The sequence below is a fragment of the Carassius carassius genome, chromosome 48, assembly GCF_963082965.1.
Source record: "Carassius carassius chromosome 48, fCarCar2.1, whole genome shotgun sequence".
NCBI lineage: Eukaryota > Metazoa > Chordata > Actinopteri > Cypriniformes > Cyprinidae > Carassius > Carassius carassius.
The window spans coordinates 11974932-11998627 of record NC_081802.1 but is presented as its reverse complement, the minus strand read 5'-3'; the positions used below and the strand labels follow the sequence as shown (position 1 = coordinate 11998627).

Genomic DNA, 23696 nt, shown 5'->3' with positions numbered 1-23696 from the left:
AAATAAAATGTGGCCCAACTCCAAACATGAACCACGAGAATGCAGATACAAAATAAAAAATGTATACAATACAAAATAGAATGAAAATCTGTTTAGTATTTCTCTGCAACTGCACTATACCGACCCTCCCATAAGACACCAGATTTAATTAAATGAGATATATATATATATATATATATATATATATATATATATATATGTCCTTCAGACTTGTTCTTAAAAGGTTGTCATGTCCTCAGATTTAGAAATCAAGAAGTAACAAACAGGTCTGATGCTATTCAAGAAAAGAAAAAATTATTAAATAACAGAAAACACATTTTAGTTGCTTCACTTTAAATAAAATATGTTTATCTAAACACTGGGTAAACATCTTAAAACCAAAAAACCTCCATACATAATTGGCCAACAAATGTTAACACTTAAATACAACATAATTATGTCTTGTACAGAAATAACCTGTGAGCTGAAGTCAAACACATTCGGAGTAAAAAAAATCAATCCTGAGGGGAAAACTATTTTCAGAGCTAGAGAAAGTGTGGAGATCACCTGCTCTGAAAAATACTGGTTCTTTGGAACAAAAGAAACCGAAAAAACATTTACATGCAAAGATGATGGAAAGTGGGACAATGAGCCTGTTTGTGCAGGTAAGGTTATAGAGAAACATTTCTGGATTTTGTGATGAATTTATTGCATGTTATTAAAAGCATGTGAATCTTGTTTCAGAGATTACATGCGACGATCCACGTGACCACCTTCTGTTTAGACCATTCTACTGGGGAACAATGAAATTAGGAGAAAAACAATCTTACAGTTGTGATTATGGTTATCGTCAAACAGCAGCAGAAGCCACATGTACACGAGACGGATGGAGACCAAAACCACTGTGTACTGGTGTGTTCTGCTGTAGAGTATTACAATCTTTGCTACTAACATAATACAAATTTAATAATTGTGTTGATATGTTTTTTTTTTTTTTTTAGAAATAGTGTGTGCAGCACCTAACATTCCAAATGCAGAGATTGAGGGACTTCAGAGATCAAACTATAAAATCGATTCAAGAATACAATATAAATGTCATCCAGGATTTGAACCAGAGGAGTCTGTACAAATCACCTGTGAATCCCAGGGCCAGTGGAGAGGCATAAAGCAATGCACAAGTATGTTACAGTTAATTGACATGTTAGAAATAAAAAATAGAGAGGATGCTACTTTATGATGAAAAACCTGAAGTATTATGAACAAACCTGAATTTATCCAAAGATACAGGACTGGGAAGTATTTCAAATACATGTATTTGAAATATAAAATATTATTTTGTATGTAAATACCTTATATATATTTTGCGTTTAAACATTTAATCTGATAAATACATGTATCAACCTCCTTCTTAGACTGCTGATTTCCTGCAGGAATTTGAAATACTATTTTGTATTTAAATACATTTAATCTTAGTTATTTTTTTTGTTTTTAGTAGTTTTGTATACTTGTTGATACATGAAATCAGCAGTCTAATAAAGAGGTTGATTGGCAAAAAGTATTCCATGTATTTTGAAACTACAAAAATACTAAGATTAAATATATTTAAACACAAAATACAAAAAAGATATTTTGCAATTCAAATACATGTATTTGAAATACTGCCCATCCCTGCAAGGATTGATAAATTTAAAAGAATGAATCCATCATCTCACATATATTTCTTTGAGAATTTATTGATGCTGTTAAATGAAACCTATTTGTACAACAACAAAGGAATTCTGAGAAACAAGTGCATTGAGCCATACAATGAAATTCTGGAAAGACAATGCAACACAAGCATCACTTTTGCTCATATTAATGTGTGCGCAAATTGGCACATTAATAGGCACGCAAGTAATGCCTCATTTTTTTTTATTTTATATATTTATTTATTTATTAGGAGGGATGACAGTCTGAGGCTAATGTGGGCTACCACCAAACGTGAAAGATGCAGATACAATAGAACTGAATAAAGATAAATACGATACAGGGGAGGGATTATTTCATATCACATTCTATTCTGAATATCTCTTCAAAATAAGTATTTTTCTGAAACATTTTATTCAAATGACCTCATTCTCAAATTAGTAATGTGTATTACATTTATAACATGTTCTGTGCTTTAGGTCAGACCACCAGTTGTGTACCACCACCAGACGTGAACGATGGAGATACAATAGAATTAAAAAAAGATGAATACAATACAGGAGAGAGAGTTGAATACAGCTGCTTTAGTAAATACACATTGGATCTACGTCCACCTTTCTCCAGATACTTGACCTGTGAACAAGGAGAATGGAGAGGGAATATTAAGTGTTTAAGTAAGTATGAGCACTCTTCACCATAAACACATCATGATGTAATCTTGTGGTTGAAGTTGTGTGATGATTAGTTCATGAATGTATATTGTGACACTGATTGTGACATGCTGGGTTTATTTCAGAGCCCTGTACAGTGACTCTGGAGGAAATGGAAAGAAGAGGTATAGAGCTGGCCTATATTAATCCACAAAAGATGTTCGCACCCCATAATGATCACATCAGCTTTGCGTGTCAGTGGCGCAAATATTCAGTAGGTGTTCCCCTGAGACAACAGTGTAATGATGGAATGATGACTTTACCTGAGTGTGAGTGATGGTGGGAATAAAGTATAAGTGTAGCATCAGCTGTACTACTAAGAAAAAACAAGTGGAGCTGATCAAAATAAAAAATTATCTTTACCAAATAATTTTTTTTTCTGTTTTGGATTTGCCAGGAGAAAACAAACAAACAAAAACCTAAATAAATACTAAATGTAAATTGAAATATTAACCATTTTAACTCTATATTTTTCCCAGATACTGCATTCATTGAAACATTGACAATGTGAATCAGTTACTAATTTATAATATAGAGTGAAACTGGAATGAAACATCTCTGGTCAGATGAGTATTCACACTAGCCATGCAAAATGTTCACATGAATTCAAGACAGTTTGCACTTCTAGTTGACAAGTTTAATTAAACTTTAAGTAAATCGATTATTTTTAGACTCTTCAAACCCTGAAGAATGTTGTTCACATGTGTTACCAGTGGAATAAAATTGATTAAATGGCATACAGCTAATATTAACACACAAACAATATACATTCATTAATTCATCCACACAATCTACAACTTAAGACAGGCAAATATTAAAAGACAAAACTAGTTTAAGAGAAACATTGACAAATGGATGTCATGCTTCTGCCTCGGTGTGCATGATATCAACACTTCATTAATAACGAAGTTCCATTGATAAAAATAAATAAAATTCCCAAAAGCATTGATGAAATAAGTAAACAATAAGTGTGCTAGATACTTGTAAGTGTTGTAGGTCTCATGCATTTCATAGACCCTGCACAAAAGTCACTGACGCTTTATGTGGGAAATCAAATATTTTAATACAATGTTTGTATAAAAACACACCCTTTGTGTCTTTATAATTAATTTCATTTTGCTTACCACCTTCCATGTCATGTTTAGGAAACAGAAACAAATTATCTACAGCATAAATAAATCTTGAAAGGGTTATGAGGCCTGAGAGTATTTTGAAGTAATAGCCATATAAACCATATGTTCTCCTGTGTATTACATGGCTATTTTTTCAATTGGTGTGGACCCTAATATAATTGTTCTTGGTGTGTAATAACAAATTTGTGATAAAGGAAGATTTAACAACAACAACAATAAAAAAAAAGAAATTCATTTACTCACTCATGTTGTTCTAATTCGGTTATTTCAGTCAAAAAGGACACCAGAACATGTGTGAAATCTGGTTCTTTTTAATATTCAATTACAGCACTTTAAATGAAATCAATTCCAGACAGCACTTGTATTTACAGAATCTCACAGCTAACTTGTGCCCTCTTTCAGCACAGACCCCAAATATGCATCTATAAAACAGGCTTCCACAACATTGATAAAACAAAGTTTTAAAAAAATATATATACACAATACAAAAACAGTATTTACAATACTGAGCAACAAATAAACACTTTGTTATAACTTTTTTCTTGCTGCAATATTTTCAAGGCACAATAGCCAGAGCGTTAGCCAGCATCTGAATGGCACGGAGAGGATCCACGATGTCCTTTAATTTGTTGCGCCGTAGAACCCAATCTGGAGCAAACCTGAGGGAAATCAGAAGGTTGGTGGGAATCTAAAGACTACAGTGAGGTAGATTTCATAGATAGTGGATAATTCCATACCTGGCCACTGGTTTTGATTTTCGAGGAGTGGCTTGGAGGAGAAAACTTCCATTGAGAGAGGTGTTCATTTTCTGTCTGACTTTGTTTCTCTCTGCATCCATCTTGTACTTTCGAAGCGTGAGTCGGTAGATGCTACGAATGCGATCCAAGAGCTTTGTAAGCTTTCGAACCTCCTGTTTAAAAAAAGACATTGAAACGATTGCTTTCATGACATTAAAAGGCTACAGGTTCAAGGTGGGCTGTATTGATTTTTCTTTTCTTTTATTGAAACCAGTTGCTTGAAAGGAACACCTACCATTGCTCTTCTTTCATCATGGACTAAGAGGACCAAGAGAAAACAAGTCTTGGTGAAGATGCTGCCTCCTTTTTCTGCAACCTTATCTCCAGCCTTTTCACGGTAGATCTGGAGAAGATCCAGTAGGGTTTCTACGGAGTTGTCCACGTCATAAACTGCATCAGTGGTTCTGTTGTACTGAAAAATACATTGAAATTAAAAGAAAAAACAAAAATCAACATCGTTATATGGAATTAATTAATCAGCATATGAGGTGATTTAATACAGATTAACAACCCTAACTCCTTAATTATAAGGCAACATACTTTTGATAAGTTGAGAAGGACTTGAATGGATAGTGTGATGATCTCCATTGAAGGCACACTTCTGTTGCAGCTCCTTATCAGAGTGAAGATGGTGTGCGTTGCTCCACTTTCAACAAGACGTTCACAGCACTCTGGTGAAAGTCTGGTGGCAGTTTCTTGAACCATGACAAAAAGATAACATGAGCTATCATTTTATGAAATGGCCAGCCTCCTAACTTTAAAAACAAGCTCTTACCCAAATGTTTCAAGGCTGCAAGAATGTACGCATAATTCTGAAATCCGAGCAGGTAGCTTAGCGCTGTTGTGGTCTTGTTACACAGCTTGTCCTCTTCCTTCACCCCTTGATTAACTTCCCTGAGACGACGCCTCATGGAAACGACTTTGCTTGTGTCATGATGTTTTCTTGAACAATGACCCCTCCAGAGTGCCTTAAAACAATTCATCCCATTATAAAAATGTAGTTTTATAATTAACAGTGATTCACCCCTAAAATTAAAAACACTGCCAACACCTATATTAACACTTTTGTGGTCTAATGGAAAAAGTGAGCAAATTAAACGCATATGTATTAAATTAAGACATCATACCTGTGCCATTATTATTCCACGTTGTAGTCTGTCCTTGCGACGTCTCAGAAGGAGCTTCCTAACTTCACGCTGGATAGTAGCGGCAGCCTTGTTGCGACGATGAAGCCAAGTTCTCACTGCCTTCTGGGTCTTGATGATGTCTTCTCTGTCTTTAAGATATCTCTTTCTCTGCAGTTTTGCCCTGAAACATTGCTAGAAAAGTGGGGCAGAGAAAAAGAAAAATTTACACAGAATTTATTATTATTAAAAGAGTAATTCAACGTTGGCAAGACAGGGTTTCAACTAAAAGTTGGCTCTCTATATGTAGTAAAAATTATTATATACTACCAACATTGTGACAATTCAAAGCTGATTGAAAATCTGTGAACTCACTTTTTAAGCTAAATGCATAACAAGCAAGCGTTAACCATTTATTCCATGTTATCTCTATAAACTTGCTACGTAAATTGGCTTTGTTAGCCAATGCATGTAAAACGGCAGTAAAATTCATGAAGACAAGATGACAACTTACAAGATGCTTTTTCTTGGTCACACGAAATCACAGTATTGATTTTAAATTCGGTGCACATGGACAATGCATACATTTTTGTAAGAAATGGTCCCCAGGGAATCACATATTATTATGTGTCTGTCATGGGTTGTGGGGTAAAGTCACTATGTAATTAAGAATTTTTAGTTTTTTTGATGATTAAATGTACCTGGATGTAAAGGACTGAAGAGATCTTCCTCTTGGCAGATTTTAGAGCCCAGTGTGCTCGCACAGCTCTCTGAATCCTTATTGCACAGAGATGATGGTAAACAGCAGCTGTGAAACGGAGGCGTCTTGCAGCACAAGCCATTTCTTTTACCTATAAAGGGCACAGGTTAATACATTGAAATACTGATTAACTTTTAGCATACTGAGTCCGCTCAGTTACTAAAGAATCAGGGATGGGCATTAAGTAACCTACTCAAACTAGCTGGCTGCTTAACAGTTACTTTAATTATCACAGCCTCAATTATAACATTACTCATACATATAAAGATAACTTGCCTGTCGTCTTGCAAGCCAACCGCGCCACAAAGCCTGAAGATATACAGCAGCATTATGTCGTCGTCTTCGATTTTCTTCTTTAATTCTGGCCAGGCGTAAAACTCGGAAATGGTGCTGTAGGATTCTGGCAGCATCCTTCTGTTGGCGATATCGACGTCTTTGGCTAAAACCTCTGAAAGTTGACTGTATCTTCACAGTAGCTGTTTTTTGCTGCGAAGAAAAAAAATAGACTCAAGGCTTAGGTGATGATTTCAAAAAGTTGCTAAACAAAATTTATGTCAAAATCACATTTGTGAATAGTAGGATTGCTTCAATCGCTTCAGCGGTTGTTTGGAAGTCAAAGCAAAAGTTTTCTATGTAGCACATCACACTAATAGGGAAATCGACCAAAAAACAAAAAAAAACCTGGTCAAGGCCTAACAGACCAAAATAAATACTTGGCAACACAGGCAAAATTATACAGGATAACATGTCCCTTCATAAATAAATGGACTTTGATAACAATTTCCCTGAAACTTTTTGTTTTATCTCCTGATAACAAACTTTAGCTAGACTGTGCAACAATTACATCACTTAGTAAATACACACTAAGTCAGTTTTGCTTACCTGAATTTATACAAACTGGTGACAGTTTTTTTTTTATCATTAAAAAGTTTGACACAAAGACAATAATAGCTCTTCAAATAAATGTTTAAAATCATGTACGCTTGCATGAAAAGACTAGTTGTGTCAGTAGCCTAAAAAAAGATTTATGCTACATGGTGCAGGTCGCATTAAAAAGGCTGCCATGTTGAATATCACATCTCCTATTATTGAAATTATATATATAAAAAAAAAAAAATATATATATATATATATATATATATAAAATAGGGCTGCACGATTATGTCACAAATAATTGTAATTGCGACTATTAATTACGATATCACAATTTACATTTAATGATTGTAATTGTACCATTGTTTAATGCAACTGCATGCCATATTTTTATATGAAAATGAACAAGCTGAAATCACTAACTGAAAAACTTTATGCTTTTTTATAGTATTAAGCTTCAAAAATGTGAACTATACATCGGAGTGGTTTCTTTCAATTATAAAAAAAAAATTTGAAACATGTTTATTCTACTGAAGTTTTAAGCGGCCATGCATTATAATATTTTTTCCTTCTTGTTTTTTTGTTATAACGACTTAATTTTCTCGTTATCTTGACATAACGAGAGTTTGTTTTCTCGTTATAATGACATGACAGTTTTACTGTTGCTATAGTAACGAACTCAACTTTGACAGGCATCTGATGGACAACCATGCAGGCGCTCTTACTGTAGCCTATATTTCAGCAAATTTTGCTTCGCCTAGGTAATAACGTCTACAATACTGTACATAAATAAACGCTGATCAATCACTGTTGATTTTTCCAGAGAACGTTTTGTTTTTGTAATTAACATGTTTAAATGGCAACACCACGGACACTTCAGAAGGATGCAGAACTATTCTAAGATCTTTTAGAGCTGCTTGGATTAAACTCACTTTTAATTTTCCCTTTATTTGAAATAAAATTATATTTAATTTTTCATTTTTAGTAGTCATTATTTGCTGTGACAGATATCATGTGCGTTACAAACTTCTGTTTGAAAAGAGCGTTCATGTGTACATGTAGTGTATGTGTGCGCAGAAAAAAAACGATTACAACATTATAAAACAAAACTGAATTAAATTAGCCTATGCACTTAACATATAGATCACATTTCTCATCAATATGTTTAACAATAAAGAGTAATAATAAGGAAAAAAAGCATATCACAAATAGCCTACATCGTTAAATCAAGTCCTACTGTAGACAAAATTCTTAATCTCCGAGAAAATTAAGTCATTATAACGAGAAAACGACTTTTGTTATGTCGAGATAACGAGAAAATTAAGTTGTTATAACGAGAAAACAAGAAGTTAAAAAAATTATAATGCATGGCCGCTTAGAACTTCCGTATTATTCCCACAAAAAGAACAAGTACCTTGTGAATGCAAGCTCTAACTCTTTGACCTCTCCATAGCGCCTGGATGTATATAACAGATTTTCTAAACCTCAGGAAGTCAGCATGCTGTTTTCTGGCGATTAGAGTTTCCCTCCATCTTTGCTGAATGACTCGGACACTGTGCTGGACTGCTAGAGATCTTAAAAGGAGGATGACACATGGCCATGTGACTTCTTGTGACAATTTAAAAACAGAATAGAATAATCTAATATCCTTTATGTGTTACCTTGAACGTTGGCGTCTTGCTTGAATACACCGACTAATGGTTGCAACAGCAGCTTGTTTTAAAATGTAGTTTCGTCTAGCTATGCATCCTCGGAACCAGGCCTGAATTTTCAGAACAGCCTGTGCTCGCACAGTATGTTGTCTTGTTTGATAAGCCCGAAATGCTGTCTGAAGCAAACCAGAGACAAACATAACATGAAAATCAAATCTACTCACTTAAATCCAAAAATCTCAAACAGGAACATCAGCAGAAACACAAAAGTGTATATTAAACAAACAGAAATAGAAGCAGGATTTTTGCATTAACATGCTAGAGGTTCAATGAAAAACAAAAATTAATAAAATTACATAAAACTTTTTTTTTTTTTTTTTTTTTTTTTAAGAGTTGTTACATGCTTACTTGTATCACAACAGCAGACTTTCGCAGTTGAAGAAACTGTGCACGCTCTCTCTGGCAGAAACGGAAAGCTCTGTAATACTTCTGTATGACCAAAACAGATTCCTTGAGTTGCTGAAACTTGCATCTCTCAATCATTCCTCGGTAATGTGCCTGTTTTGGGGTAAGAAAAAAAAGTTTGACCTTCCCAGTTAAGCCTCCTAGTCACTTCTGTTGAATATCCGTAGTGAATCAGGATTAAATAAATGACAAGACAGAATACAAGTATGATGCATACCTGAATTGTGATAGCACTTGCACGCAATCTCTGAAATCTTCTGTGCTCAATGTGTCCACGCACTCTAGCCTGAAGGATCTTTATGCTCTGGAGTGCCTTCAGATAACTGTTCCTCTGCTCCACTGTTGCCCTATGAGCTCTGCAGTGCTTTTGGAGGGTAACGGTTGCTGCCTGCAACCTGCAGTATCTTCTTTGGGCCACAAACATTCTATAATGAGCCTGCAACTGCAGGACACTTGAGCGAAGCGTCAAGTAGCGTTTGCGGTGTAAATGCATGCGCATCACAGACTGAATCTTGATTGCAGCCTGCCTTCTTTTTACAAGCCTCCTCACTAGCATTCCACGCAAGGCAGATTGCAAGGTAAGTGTAGCTTGCTTAAGAGCAACAAAACCATTCTGATCTTTCTGGACCAGTTTAAGTGATCTGTACCACTTCTGGATGACAGTAGCGTTTGCTTGCATCCTTGCATGCTGAACTCTGGCACAATGGCCTCTGTATGCAGACTGAATTGTGATTGCTGCAGCCTTTTCTTTGAAGAAACGCTGTCGTTGGACAGCCATCTTTAGGTAGGACTGGATGGTTCTTGCAGCCTTACTCTGTCTGGCCAATTCTCTCCCCTTCATCCCTCTGAAAGACTTCTGCAGGCATACAGTGGCAGTTCTTACCTGCTGGTATCTATGCATCTGCTTGTCTCGAAGTTTCAGAGCTCTAAATCTCTGTTGGAGGACCCTTGCTGCCCAGCGTTGTCTCTTAAATGCTAACCTTTGCTGGTACATTCGGAAAGCAGCCTGTATGATGATGGATGCTTCTTGCTTTTCTGCCAGTTGTCTCCTTAGAGAGTGTCCTCGAAAAGCTGCTTGAAGGAAAATGGCGGACTTTCTTAAACGTAGATAGTTCTCCCGATCTGCTCTAGCCTTGATGTATGATCTGTAATGGCCCTGGATAATAATAGCGGACAACCTCATGGCCTGGAACTTAACCATCTCTTTGTGTCTCCTAAAATGAGACTGAATCAAGACAGCTGCCTGACGCTGTTGTAGTAGTTGCCTTCTAACCTTAAGACCTCTATAACATGATTGAAGAACAAGTGCACTATGGTACATTTCAAGAAAATGCTTTCTCTGCTGTTTTGCTTCCTTTGTGTCATGGAACCTTCGTTGAATGACAACGGCAGCACATTTCATGGCTAAATACCGTTTACGAGCACTATAAGCTCTGAAGGTGGCCTGAACACTGGCGGCAGCCTGATGCATTTGCTTCAAAGTCTGTCTGGACTTCATGCCACGATAAGCTGCTTGCAGAATCAAGGCAGCACTCTTCTGTTCCTGCAGTGCTGCCATCTCTCGTCTCATCATTTTGTTAGCTCTGAAACGTTGCTGAACAGTACAGACTGCCTGCCGAAGTTGCTGGAAGTGCAACTTGAGAATGTACTTTCTCACATGGGACTGAATGATTGTTGCAGCTTCATGCTCTCTTCGGATCTGTCGCCGGACCTGCATTCCTCTGAAAGTTGCCTGGATTGCAACAACAGCTTGGCGCTTGGCAAAATAGTCTCTTCGATCATGCCTTGCTACCAAAACAGATCGATAGTGTCGCTGACAGAATTCAACAGCAGCTCTTATGGACAAAAAGCTCTTTCTCTGTTTGTAGACATGGTACTTCCTTTGAATAATCGTAGCTGCAAAATTCATTCTAGCAATGTCACGGCGTGTGCGATTTCCTCTGTAAATAGCCTGAATTGCAGTAGCACTATGCCGTAGCTTCAAAAAGTTCTCTCTTGCCTCTTTTCTCAGTAGATGGCACCTGTATTGCCTCTGTATGACCAATGCAGCCAGTTTCATAGCTTGGAATGGCACTCTAGTTCTGTACATTTTGTACATTGCCTGAATCACAGAGGCTGCTTTATGCTTTTTGTCGATTTCTTTCCTTACCCTCATCCCTCGGTACATAGACTGCAAAGTGATGGCAGCTGATCTCATGGAGCAATATCTTTTGCGTTGTTGCCTTGCACTTACAGTTGCTCTGTACTGTTGCTGAACACGAATAGTGGCATTTCTGAGAGTAAGGTAACCACAGCGTTGCTTGTATGCTCTATATGCCTTCTGGATGATTTTTGCAGATTTGTGCCTTCCTGCAATTTGCTTTCTTACCATCAATCCACGGAAGGCTGACTGGATACATATGGCAGCTGTTTTTATGGCTATATATTCCTTCATGACAGTATTTTTGGTCATCACTGCCCTGAATCGCTGCTGTAAAACTGATGCAGCCCACTGTTGTCTTTGGTAATTTCTGAGTTGGGAATGTCCACGGAAACGTGCCTGAATCACTGTTGCAGCTTGGTGAGATTTTCTTAAGTAGCTGCGAACTTTCATTCCCCTGAATGCTGACTGAATAACTACAGCAGCATTTTTCATTTGCAAGTAAGTAGCTTGCATGCGTTTACCAACTCTGTAGGCTCTGTATTCCTGCTGTATGATGATAGCTGCGCACTTTGCAGCAAGAAAGGCAATGCGTACCTTATGCATTCGGAATTGAGCTTGAATGATAGTGGCGGCTTGATGCTCTTGTCTCAGATTTTGCCTCACTTTGGAACCCCGATATATGGCCTGTAGAGTTATAGTTGCCTGCCTCAAATTGACGTAACGGCTTCTTTCAAACTGTCCAAGTGCTAAAGCCCGATGCCGTTGCTGAATGACAATAGCAGCACGTTTTAGAGCTAAAAACCTCTGACGGCAACAAAGTGCTCTTATCACAGACTGAATCAAAGTTGCTGCTTTGTTTTTCTTCTGCAGTTCTTGTCTTGCTCTCTTGCCACGATAAGCACTCTGTAGCACAATGGCTGCTCTTTTAATTTCAGTGTATTCTGCGTACACCTTCCGTCCATCTCTGAAGGCTATGTATTGTCTTTGAATGACTATGGCAGCGAATTTCATGGCTAAATAACGTTTACGAGCACTATAAGCTCTGAAGGTGGCCTGAACACTGGTGGCAGCTTGATGCATTTGCTTCGAAGTCTGTCTGGACTTCATGCCACGATAAGCTGCTTGCAGAATCAAGGCAGCACTCTTCTGTTCCTGCAGTGCTGCCATCTCTCGTCTCATCATTTTGTTAGCTCTGAAACGTTGCTGAACAGTACAGACTGCCTGCCGAAGTCGCTGGAAGTGCAACTTGAGGATGTGCTTTCTCACATGGGACTGAATGATTGTTGCAGCTTCATGCTCTCTTCGGATCTGTCGCCGGACCTGCATTCCTCTGAAAAATGCCTGGATTGCAACAACAGCTTGGCGCTTGGCAAAATAGTCTCTTTGATCATGCCTTGCTACCAAAACAGATCGATAGTGTCGCTGACAGAATTCAACAGCAGCTCTGATGGACAAAAAGCGCTTTCTCTGTTTGTAGGCAAGGTACTTCCTTTGAATGATCGTGGCTGCAAAATTAATTCTAGCAATGTCACGGCGTGTACGATTTCCTCTGTAAATAGCCTGAATTGCAGTAGCACTATGCCGTAGCTTCAAAAAGTTCTCTCTTGCCTCTTTTCTCAGTAGATGGCACCTGTATTGCCTCTGTATGACCAATGCAGCCAGTTTCATAGCTTGGAATGGCACTCTAGTTCTGTACATTTTGTACATTGCCTGAATCACAGAGGCTGCTTTATGCTTTCTGTCAATTTCTTTCCTTACCCTCATGCCTCTGTACATAGACTGCAAAGTGATGGCAGCTGATCTCATGTAGCAATATCTTTTGCGTTGTTGCCTTGCACTTACAATTGCTCTGTACTGTTGCTGAACACAAACAGTGGCATTTCTGAGAGTAAGGTAATCACGGCGTTGCTTGTATGCTCTATATGTCTTCTGGATGATTTTTGCAGATTTGTGCCTTCCTGCAATTTGCTTTCTTACCATCAATCCACGGAAGGCTGACTGGATACATATGGCAGCTGTTTTTATGGCTATATATTCTTTCATGACAGTATTTTTGGTCATCACTGCCCTGAATCGCTGCTGTAAAACTGATGCAGCCCACTGTTGTCTTTGGTAATTTCTGAGTTGGGAATGTCCACGGAAACGTGCCTGAATCACTGTTGCAGCTTGGTGAGATTTTCTTAAGTAGCTGCGAACTTTCATTCCCCTGAATGCTGACTGAATAACTACAGCAGCATTTTTCATTTGCAAGTAAGTAGCTTGCATGCGTTTACCAACTCTGTAGGCTCTGTATTGCTGCTGTATGATGATAGCTGCGCACTTTGCAGCAAGAAAGGCAATGCGTACCTTATGCATTCGGAATTGAGCTTGAATGATAGTGGCGGCTTGATGCTCTTGTCTCAGATTTTGCCTCACTTTGGAACCCCGATATATGGCCTGTAGAGTTATTGTTGCCTGCCTCAAATGGACGTAATGGCTTCTTTCAAACAGTCCAAGTACTAAAGCCCGATGCCGTTGCTGAATGACAATAGCAGCACGTTTTAGAGCTAAAAACCTCTGACGGCAACAAAGTGCTCTTATCACAGACTGAATCAAAATTGCTGCTTTGTTTTTCTTCTGCAGTTCTTGTCTTGCTCTCTTGCCACGATAAGCACTCTGTAGCACAATGGCTGCTCTTTTAATTTCAGTGTATTCTGCGTACACTTTCCGTCCATCTCTAAAGGCTCTGTACTGTCTTTGAATGACTATGGCAGCCCGTTTAATTTCCAAAAACCGTGTCTGTGCCACATATCTGCGGTAGTTCGACTGAATGATTTTGGCAAATCTGTGAAGTTGACCGATCTTCCTCCTCTCAGCACGTCCTCGCCAAATTGCTTGAATTGTCATTGAAGCAAGTTTAAGAGCCATATACTCTTGTCGTAGCTTGCCTCCAAGTACTTTAGCTCTGAATCTCTGTTGCAGAACAATTGTCGATCTTTTTAAATGTAAATAGTGCCTTTGGGCCATAAACCGCCTGAAAGCAGTTTGAATCAGAAGTGCAGCTTGGTGGTGCTGGGCCACAGATTGTCGGACCTTCCAGCCACGGAAAGTGGCTTGCATAGTGAGAACTGCCTGTTGAATCTTAACATACCTCTTCTGTTCTGCTCTTCTTAGCATGCAGGCTCGAAACCACCTCTGAATCAAAACTGCATTTTGCTTCATTTTAGATATGCGATTTCTGACAAGGTAGGCCCTGAATGCACTCTGAATGACAATTGAAGCATCACGCTTTTGTTTTAAAGCCTGGAACTTGCATCTTTGGAGGTGACCTCTGAACCATGCTTGAACACAAACGGCTTTCCTTTTCATATCCAGGTACTGGGACTTACAACACTGCATTCTGTACCATGCTTGAATGCGCAAGGCTGCAGCATTTTTTCCCAGCAATTGTTTTGCATGCCACTTCCGGAAAGCTGCTTGGATCACAGAGGCGGCATGGTTTTTCTTTAAGAGACTTTGAATCCTCCAAGCTTTGAATGATTTCTGTTGGAGGACAAGAAAATTTAAATTAGCTATCTAGAAGACAATCCATAATTTATTAATTAATTAACTAACTGCTGAAAATATTATTTAACTAGGTAGAAAAGTACAGGATGAGCTGTATTACATATCATCTTGAAAATACCTGAATTATAGTTGCAGCTGCATTTTGAAGAGCAAAATGTTTCTCTTTTTTCAGCACTCTCAACTTTTCCCGTGCAACATATCCTCTCCAGAATGTCTGGATCCTGATGGCTGCCTTATTTTGCTGAATCAATCTTCTTCGCAAAATGAACTTCCGCACAACAGCTTGGATTTTAGTAGCAGCCAGGTTCTTTTGCTGTGTATGCAGAGCATATTCAACATCAGAAAAACAATCTAAGCATAACAAGGTTCCAAGCAGCTTTACAAAGTAGAAAAACTGTACCCTTACCTGAATAAGCTCAATGTCCTTCTGTAGCTTGTATCTCCTCCATGCACCCTGGATGATCCGGGCTGCTCTCGTTTCATTGCGGAGATCCAAAAGACGGGCACAGAGGAAAGAGAGGTAGCACATGACAACCTGGGTTAAAAAAAAAAAAATCACAATTTATCAATATGCATTAAATATACCTTCATATAAAAACTTATTTCAACACAACCTCAAAGTTTTGCTGCTTACCCAAAATGTGGAAGGGGATTACAATCATTTTTACCTTTTCATTTGGGATGGTGTTGGACATATCTTCATAATTTATCATAGCAGGAACCCCTCCAAGATAAGACACGGCAGTGTTCACCAACTGAAAGTTACTTCTCTCATTCTCAAGTAGCTCTCTGAAGTTTACTAACGGGGATTCTGAACACAAGGCAAAAAAAAAACATTACAAGACATTTAGTGTTAAAATGTATAAATTACCACACTATTATGGGAATGCTTGATCTATTAAAAAAAAAGTCATTTATTCAAAGTACCAGTTTGTATTGTGGTCAAATTTTCAAAAGAGCAGTCTGAGTCACTTGAAGAATTATTGAGCTCCATTCTTCCACGATGGCCACATTCAATGGTCTGTGTGGTTCTCTGTTGAATCTCTTCTGCAGGGAGATGACCAGGATGGTAATGATGAATGAGGTAGCACAGGATACGACCATCTGAGAATGACACCGTGAAGTTTTCAGCCTGGAAAAATAATGGAGAGGTACTGATCAAAGAAGGATCCCAATGCTGGATATCTTATACACTCATGTATTATTAACACTGCAATACTGCGATACAAAACCAAATACAAGTTTGGATCAACAAACCTGTATTGCATGCATAAACGAGCAAACTCTTTCTTTAATGTGACTCACCTTTAAACTGTAGAACTCACACACTGCACTGACCCAGTCCATAAGCAGTGTCACTTTTTGGCTGGGATGTTCAAATGCTTGTCTTGCCTTCATCCTGGTCACTGCAACCCCACTGTTAGACATTAATGAGGCCAGCTTCTGTTTTGTCCTCCATGTTTTTCTGAGGAAACTTATTTCTTCTTTGAGCTGATTCTCATCAAGTAGCACTTCCACCTATAGAGATAAAAGTGCATCAGAATGGAAGATCAATATTTAAAACAGTCACACATACAATATCAGAATATATTAAAATAAGCATCAGTCATACAAATGATTTATTTTTAAAAAGTGACTGGAAGATGTGTTATTCAGCCCTGATCGATACCTGGAAGGCAAATATGATTTTCCACAGGAGGTTTAGGGTCTTTTCCCTGTGTCCATCCACAATGTCTCTGGAGTCAATGTTCGCTCCTTCAAAAAAATTAAGACAAATTCAGAATTCTTTTTTTCATTCAGATTCTAAAAGGCACTGTTAGTTATTTCACATCAAGAAACGAACCATGCTCATCTCTAAGGTCAACTCCTTTGTCTTTCAAAACCTGTAGAGCAATATCAACATTGTGCACTTTCTGCAGGCGGCTAATAGCGGGTATCCTCAGCCTTCTAGACAAAGTCCAGTCCAGAGTGAAGAGCTCCATGACTCGTCTGAAGATGAATATAGAAACATTTAGTGCAGATATATATATATAGGCTTTCTAAATCTCAAATCAAAATATTGGCTTGTGTAACAACAATTTTATTAAGATGCATGAACAATAAACATGCAAATCAAACATACACCAAACGAATGCCACATCTCAAGTCAACAGCAAGTTTCTTCACGGCAAAGTTGAACTCATCCAGAGGTGTCTGAACGTGGGATACAGCTAGGCCCAAGTGGCTGAGGTGCCGTGACAAAATGCCTTCACCACTGAGGAAGTCCCGAGAGAACGCAAGGAGCAGATCTTTGCTTGACTATAGGAAAGGAACAGAAAAAAAGGGCGCTAATTACTTGAAAATTACTTATTCTGTTTTATCTGCTTTTATGCTACCTTTATTTCCAGTTTACTATATAGATAGACCCACAAACCTTAAATTCAGCATCCATGCAGAACAAACAAGGATCATGTTCGATCAGTCTGGACTCTTTGGCTTTATCCAGGAAGCAGACCAGCAGGATTAGTTTCTTTAGAGTGAAGCGAGAAAGCGCCTCCTCGTGGCCTGATGAGTGAAAGTGAAAAATAAAGAACCTGTTGTAGAAGACACAGTGACACACTTTTTGCAAAAGTAAGAGATAGTATTAAACACTATAAAAAAAAAAAGAAGTAAAAAAAAAAAAAAAAAAAAAAAAATCTGTACATTTATTTCATAAAATAAATTCAATTACCATCTCTGTACAAATGGGGCACTTTAGCATGCCTGAACTCAGCAGCCAAGTCTGGGTTCCACAGCAGACGTCCAAGAATAAACATGGCCAGTCCCATGACATCACTGTTGCTTTCAAGTGATATTAGCTCTCCATAGATTGTCTGAAACAAGGAATGGGTAAGAGATATGTCATACATGAAATCACAGTGTAGCCAATGAAATAAAAAAAATAATAATATTGTCACCAAGCAGACAAATTAACATTACGTTTTCACAAAGAAAAGAAAATACCTCAAGTCCAATTCGCAGCCAAAGTGGATTGTATGATATCAGCCAGTTGACAACTTTCTGACGCTCACCTGAGAAATAAACATAATAGGTGAAAAAAAGGGAAAAAGATTCACCATAAGACACAGATAAAAGTACTGCATTAAAGGTGTTGATTGTAGGATTGACACCGAGTGGTTGGACTAGGTATTGCAGACCTAATTCAAAATATTGGAGAGGGTTTTTTTACCCAGCCCCTTCTCTTCAGACTTGGTTAACATGTAGGTTGCCAGATTGACGAAACCAACAGTAATGAGCGTACTTGATGATGAATGAAATCAATTATGCTATGTTTTCCGCCAACTGGCAAATACAATTGGGTAAACTGGCAATGGGCGGATTTCACAAGCCAAAACAGAGACCGACATTCCGGCCCGGAATTCACATTTTCAAAGGAGAATAAGTGACTGTAGCATTGTTTTTCAGATAAACAAGAATGTTAACTTATGTTTCTTAAATATCTGCTTACATATTATGGCATTTTTCATGAGACACTGAAGACAAAAAATAAATAAATTAAAATCAGTCAGATGTGCAAAGAGATTTCCATGCCCTAAAAGCATAACTCACAATGACAAAACATATTGTTTTGCATCTCATACCTATGTCCTTCCAGAGATGTCTGTCCTTTCGCACAAGGAGCCTCTTGGCTTCCACTTCCAGTTCCAGTCTCTGGATGGCCTTTACCATCGTATCTGAGGTAAAAAGCTTGCAAGCTGCTCGCCGAAGACGGTTTAGCCGTTGACGGGCTGTGTAGGTTCTAAAGGACATCTCTTCTTTTGTTGGTGCTTTGGGTATGTTGAATTTGTCGTTCCCCATAGTTAATGATAATGCATTCACTAAGACACAATAAATGGGATAAAGATGTTAAAAGAATGCTGCGGAAATTACTTAAAATGTTTCCAATTCGAAGTGTACGAACAAAAACAAAAGCACCCACCTTTGGTAACTTCTGTAGCAACTCTGAAGTCATCCGGAGTGAGAACATAATTCATCCACCAGGTGAAGCCCTGCTCCTGCTTCTCAATCCATCGCTCATCATAAAACATGTTCTTTGCAGCAAATGGCAGTGGATGTCTTGGTATGGCTGTCAGGATTTTTACAATGTAAGATACTATACCTCTTAAAATATAACAAAAATTATGAGACTATAGCTGTAAAAACATACCAGTGTGTGTCGGCTTCATAAAAGTCAGATTGGCCTGTGCTACAGCCACGATCCTTGCAGGCTTTCGACTCGAGCTGCTCAGTGATTTCACAGACCGGCCATCTATATCAGTCAAATACATTTAAAATGGTATTTCCACTAAACTTCTGGTATGTTATTCAAAGTCGAATTCAAGGCATGCCTTTCTAAATAGGAGGAACACAATGTATTCTCACCTTTCGGAGTCATTTTTGGAGAGGATTTCATTGGTGGAGGTTTTGTGAACTTTCTTGAGCTTGGTGGAGCTTTAGAAAGAAAAAAAGAAGAGGTTTTAAAAGAATCTCCAAACGTCTCAAATAATGTACACTAGAACGTATTTGATAATGCATACTAGATTTGTTGTATGACATGCGTAAATAAGTACACTTGGCTTACCTTTAGCTTTTCGTTGCTGTCCCGATGTGGTCCTTGACGTGAATGTTTTTTCATGGCTTGGTCTTTCTGTCGCATGTGCTGGAGCACGGCTCTTTTTCGCTCGGACATTTGACTTGTCTTCCGAGTGAGCTCTTAAAAACTCATCACTTTTTCTCTTTTTGCTCTGCACAAATTTACTGCATTCCACAGGAAACTGGTCCTGATTAAGACCTGGTTGCGCTTTGTCACAGACGTTACCAGCTGCAGACTCCAGACCGCTTGACGGACAGCTACTAACAGAAGGCAAAACCCGAGGTCGTATCGGGGATATAGAGGACAAAAGCTGCTCAGGAGGGGATAACTTTGAGGCTGGCTTCTCTTTTGTAATCTGTATTGAAGTTACAGGAAATCTGGGCTCTAGTGCCACATCTGGACTTGAATCTGAGCTAATGACAGGTAAAGTGGAGATACTGTCAGGAGAACTTGTGTTGGATTCTGCATTACTAGGTTCTGAGAGCTCCAAGGTCTTTTCCAACAGCCTGCGCCTGGAGGTTTTCTTCTTACGCAAGCCTGGACTCTTGACAGAGGCTTCTGCTTTGCCTTTGGTCACTGTGGTAGAATTCACAGGAAACTTCTTGGGACCACCAGGAACAAGGGTATCATCCACTTTATTTGACTTGGTTACTGTAGTGCTGCTAAAAGTTAACGCCTTAAGCCTTAATGCATCAAGATTTGACTCAAGGCCTACGACTTTGTTGGGTTTCACACAGTATGTCAACCTTGGGTGAGCACATTCAACTGGTGGTGAAATGACCGCAGCTGCTCTAAATGAAGTTTCTGGATCTGGTTTTTCAGACTCGAGAGAATCTGAAAAATCAAAGCTTGAGCAAGCATTAGGTGGACTCACCGCATGCGACAGATCTGATCCTATAACATCCAGAGCATCTTTTATAGTCAGAGACGGTTTCTCTAACTCTCGACTTTGATCTTGTGCAAACTGTCCAATCACTGGAAGTGGACTCTGAAAGCACAATGGCTTTCCAAACCTCTCTGAAGTGCTGGCAGGAGAGAGTGTTTTATTCAAAACCCTCATGATTTCTCTGCACTCTGCTTTATGTGAAAACGGCACATCCTTGTTACCAGGTGTGTCCAACAATCTCTCTGCTGGTACTAAGACGACCACTGGCGAATTCTTTTGCAAATGCAAATTATCAAATTTATCTGTTACAAAAGCAGGCTTTGACATCTCAGGAGTGGAGAGCGGTGCATTCGCTCTTGTGACATTGGAGCAATAGGCAGACCGTTCCTGGTTTAATGGAGACAACGGGTTGGATGTTTTATCTTTTCTGTATTGCGACTGGCGAGAGACATGAAATGTCTTATTTGCAGACTTTATTGGCATTGAAGACACTTTCTTCTCTCTTGAGGGTGCCGGGACACCCTTCTTGGATTTAATTGAATCCCATAAGGATTTCTGCAAAACAAAAATGTATTAGCACTCAACATTATCCTAAAAACACACATCCTCTGTACATTTTGAAGTGCCCCTTTCATGCCAATTTCAATATTGCATTTCATGCAGTATGTAATGTAGCTGTATGAATGTAAACGATTTGCCAAGTTGTAAAGCCGAATGTGCATGATAAATAAAGTTATTGTTTCTAAAAATAAAAACTCGACTCTGAACAGCCTAAGCGAGTCGTTAGTAATTTGAATTCCACTTCCATGACGGCTAAACCATTTTGCATAATTCCTACCTATGTTCTACAATGGCCGGCCACAAACGATTTGACCCCACCGAGAAACAAGCCATTTTACTAACGACTGCTTCTCTAATCTAAATTAGATAATACTAGATTATAAATAATAGAAGTTTATATTTTCTATTGAGCATTCAAAATACAGAACTATGGCAATGGGTGTATCATTTCTGACATGCGCTGTACGTGGTAGACCAATCACAACAGACTGGGCCATCTGACCAATCACAGCAGAGTAGACTCACGGAAAGGAGACTGAATCTTTGAACTGCTTCAAACGAATCGTTTAAGAATCGTTGGAAAATTAAGTGATATTAAATACATATTTTGAGAAAACTAAAGTGTTTTTTGACCATGCATGCATGTAAACCTATTGTTGTTTCCCACTTAAACTTATGCTTATGCAAAAATGTGCAATATCCTTATATTTATTTGTTACCCCTCCATCCTAGAACATTCCTGCATCTCACTCGATCCTATTCCATTATCATTTATAGCACAATTGTTTATACACTTATTTATTTGCCAATTTGTAATTCTCCCGTAATTTTTTTTTTTTCTGTGTGTTGTTGTGTGTCTGTTTACTGGAAGCTTATGTCACTAAAACAAATTCCTTGTATGCGCAAGCATACTTGGCAATAAAGCTCTTTCTGATTCTGATTCTGATTCTGATTGTAGGAGACTCCCAAAACAATATTAGGAACATTAAAAATGGCATAATAGGGTCACTATAAAAATAAATCGGAGAGAGACAGAAAGAGAGATTACTTTTTTCTTTTTCGTCGCCTCTGCTTTCCCAAGCAAAATGGCTTGATGTTTAACAATACCATTTGCAACTAAGCAGAGGAGTTCTCGAACTCCACCTTCTTCCACTGGGGTCCAAGTGACAGTTAAAATAATGCTGTCTTCAGGCTGAAAAATAGAGAATGCACTTTAAGTAACTTTCCTTCAAGCTGTTCCAAACTTATACCTTACTTTCTTCAGTGGAGCTCAAAATGAGATATTTAGCAGAATGTTCGTGCAGCTCTTTTCCATATAATGAAAGTGAATACTGTCTGAGCTGTCAAGCTCCAAAAAGGATTTTAAAAAAGCATAATAAAAGAAGCCCATTCAACTCATGTAGAATGTACCATAAGTAAATTTAGGTCTTCTACAAAAATATGCATATATTCAAATATAATGTGTCAAGATATGTCCCATCAGGTTTGACATAAATGACCACACATCCAATGCAGCTGCTTCTCTTGTGGTTTTGCAATCTATAACATACTAATTGTTAATATGCTCATATTTAGACACATAACGTTACATTTTGAATGTTGTCCACAGAACAAAGAAATATAAACAGATATAGGCGAATTAATAAATATTTTCATTTCTTGGTGTATTATGAACTACATATTGCAATATTTAGAAACCTTATTAAATGCATAAGTTACACTAATAAACATCTCACAAAAAACGTCTCATTCCCATAGCACGATATTCTTTTATTTTAACATAATTGTAATATGCAATAAACGTTTCATTGTTTTGTTAAGCTCGAAAGCTCACTAGGTTTAAACACATCTTTTTGTTAAGGCTTAACTTACTTGTATTGTAAAAGACTTCTGATCAACCGAAAAGCCTTTAGATGCTGAAATTTTATCCACAATGACTGTCGTTGTTGCATCCTCGGTGGGATTTTCGATCCGTAAAGGCAGAGATTTTGATGATCCCAATTTGATCGTCCCAAATGACAAGAAAGGAGACCTAGAAAACTGAATCAAACTCAGCACGGGAATTGAAGAGTTGTTTTCCTTGCCGGGGTTATCGCGACTACAATGAAAATCAAATGTTGGACTAAAGTCCAAACACTCCGCTTTCGCGACTTTAAACGACATGTTTGTTACTCATCTAAATGAACGGCGATTCGGTAACGTTACATCCATGTGTAATTGATGCAGAGCTGCGTCGAAATAACGTTTAAAACCAGAGTACGTAGTCGCAAGTTTTGAATTTGAGAACAGACCAGGCGGCCAATCATCTCGCTGCAGCTAGCAAAATTGTCCAATCACTGCAATCACAACAAACTCGAACCAATCAAAGTCCTAGGATTCCTTTAAAAAATCTGTAGACACGCCCACAGTGCAGGAAGCTGCTTCACGCACGTTCAACGTTGAAATGTAGTTCAGACACTGCTGTTGTTCACGGTTTACTGATTGGCCATTTGTCGCATGGATGTGGTTTAAAGTGTAAAGACGCGAGCATGCATATTTTGTGCGTTTAAAGCGTTTCTCCACAGCACTTATGATTTCGAAATAAGTCACGAGAATAGAATACTTATTTGCAGTAGCTGTTGGCGTTACAAGTGTTTTTTGCCCCTTTTTTTAGCTGCACAGGAGAAAAGAAAGAGAATTTGCGTTTGTTTTGAGGGTTTTAGTATACAAAACCTGGTGATGTGTTCGTGTATTCATATCTTATGCCAATATGCTCTTGCCTATGTATGT

General features: G+C 38.3%; 2 protein-coding genes across 9 annotated transcripts in view; one reads left to right on the top strand and one right to left on the bottom strand.

Annotated features, from left to right (window-relative positions):
• Positions 1-2745, top strand: part of LOC132131954 (complement factor H-like) — a 302525-nt gene extending 299780 nt beyond the window's left edge. For 6 of the 8 annotated variants that reach the window (XM_059544151.1, XM_059544150.1, XM_059544155.1 and 3 more), the window contains 5 exons: positions 450-644; positions 724-891; positions 981-1157; positions 2145-2339; positions 2462-2745. In XM_059544151.1, coding sequence (XP_059400134.1) covers positions 450-644; positions 724-891; positions 981-1157; positions 2145-2339; positions 2462-2652 — 926 coding nt within the window. In that variant the 3' untranslated portion in view covers positions 2653-2745. The remainder of the gene's footprint in view (positions 1-449; positions 645-723; positions 892-980; positions 1158-2144; positions 2340-2461) is intronic. The other 2 variants (XM_059544153.1, XM_059544154.1) reach the window with 2 other exon arrangements.
• Positions 2746-3799: 1054 nt separating this feature from the next.
• On the bottom strand, positions 3800-23191 carry aspm (assembly factor for spindle microtubules). Its single transcript, XM_059543705.1, has 30 exons — positions 22800-23191; positions 21976-22119; positions 19469-20921; positions 19270-19338; positions 19055-19156; positions 18827-18973; positions 18489-18725; positions 17851-17918; positions 17579-17720; positions 17282-17412; positions 16991-17166; positions 16712-16857; positions 16538-16623; positions 16174-16386; positions 15796-16000; positions 15537-15679; positions 15275-15403; positions 14987-15181; positions 9397-14844; positions 9123-9272; positions 8724-8890; positions 8477-8636; positions 6466-6675; positions 6131-6280; positions 5433-5624; positions 5081-5273; positions 4846-5000; positions 4541-4717; positions 4246-4418; positions 3800-4167 (listed from the first exon to the last, which is right to left on the bottom strand). Exons 1-30 carry the CDS (start codon positions 23088-23090, stop codon positions 4065-4067), a joined length of 11355 nt encoding a protein of 3784 aa, XP_059399688.1. The 5' UTR covers positions 23091-23191; the 3' UTR covers positions 3800-4064.
• Positions 23192-23696: the final 505 nt, after the last annotated feature.

Bases quoted from the DNA above. Each gene is read 5' to 3' on its own strand.
- aspm (XM_059543705.1), bottom strand. From the start codon at position 23,090: ATGTCGTTTAAAGTCGCGAAAGCGGAGTGTTTGGACTTTAGTCCAACA. The intron at 6,676-8,476 runs GTACTTGTTCTT...TTTTCTTCGCAG, and splicing joins TTAGAGCTTGCATTCACAAG to CAAAAAACAGCTACTGTGAA. The intron at 4,419-4,540 runs GTAGGTGTTCCT...TTTTTTAAACAG, and splicing joins ATGATGAAAGAAGAGCAATG to GAGGTTCGAAAGCTTACAAA.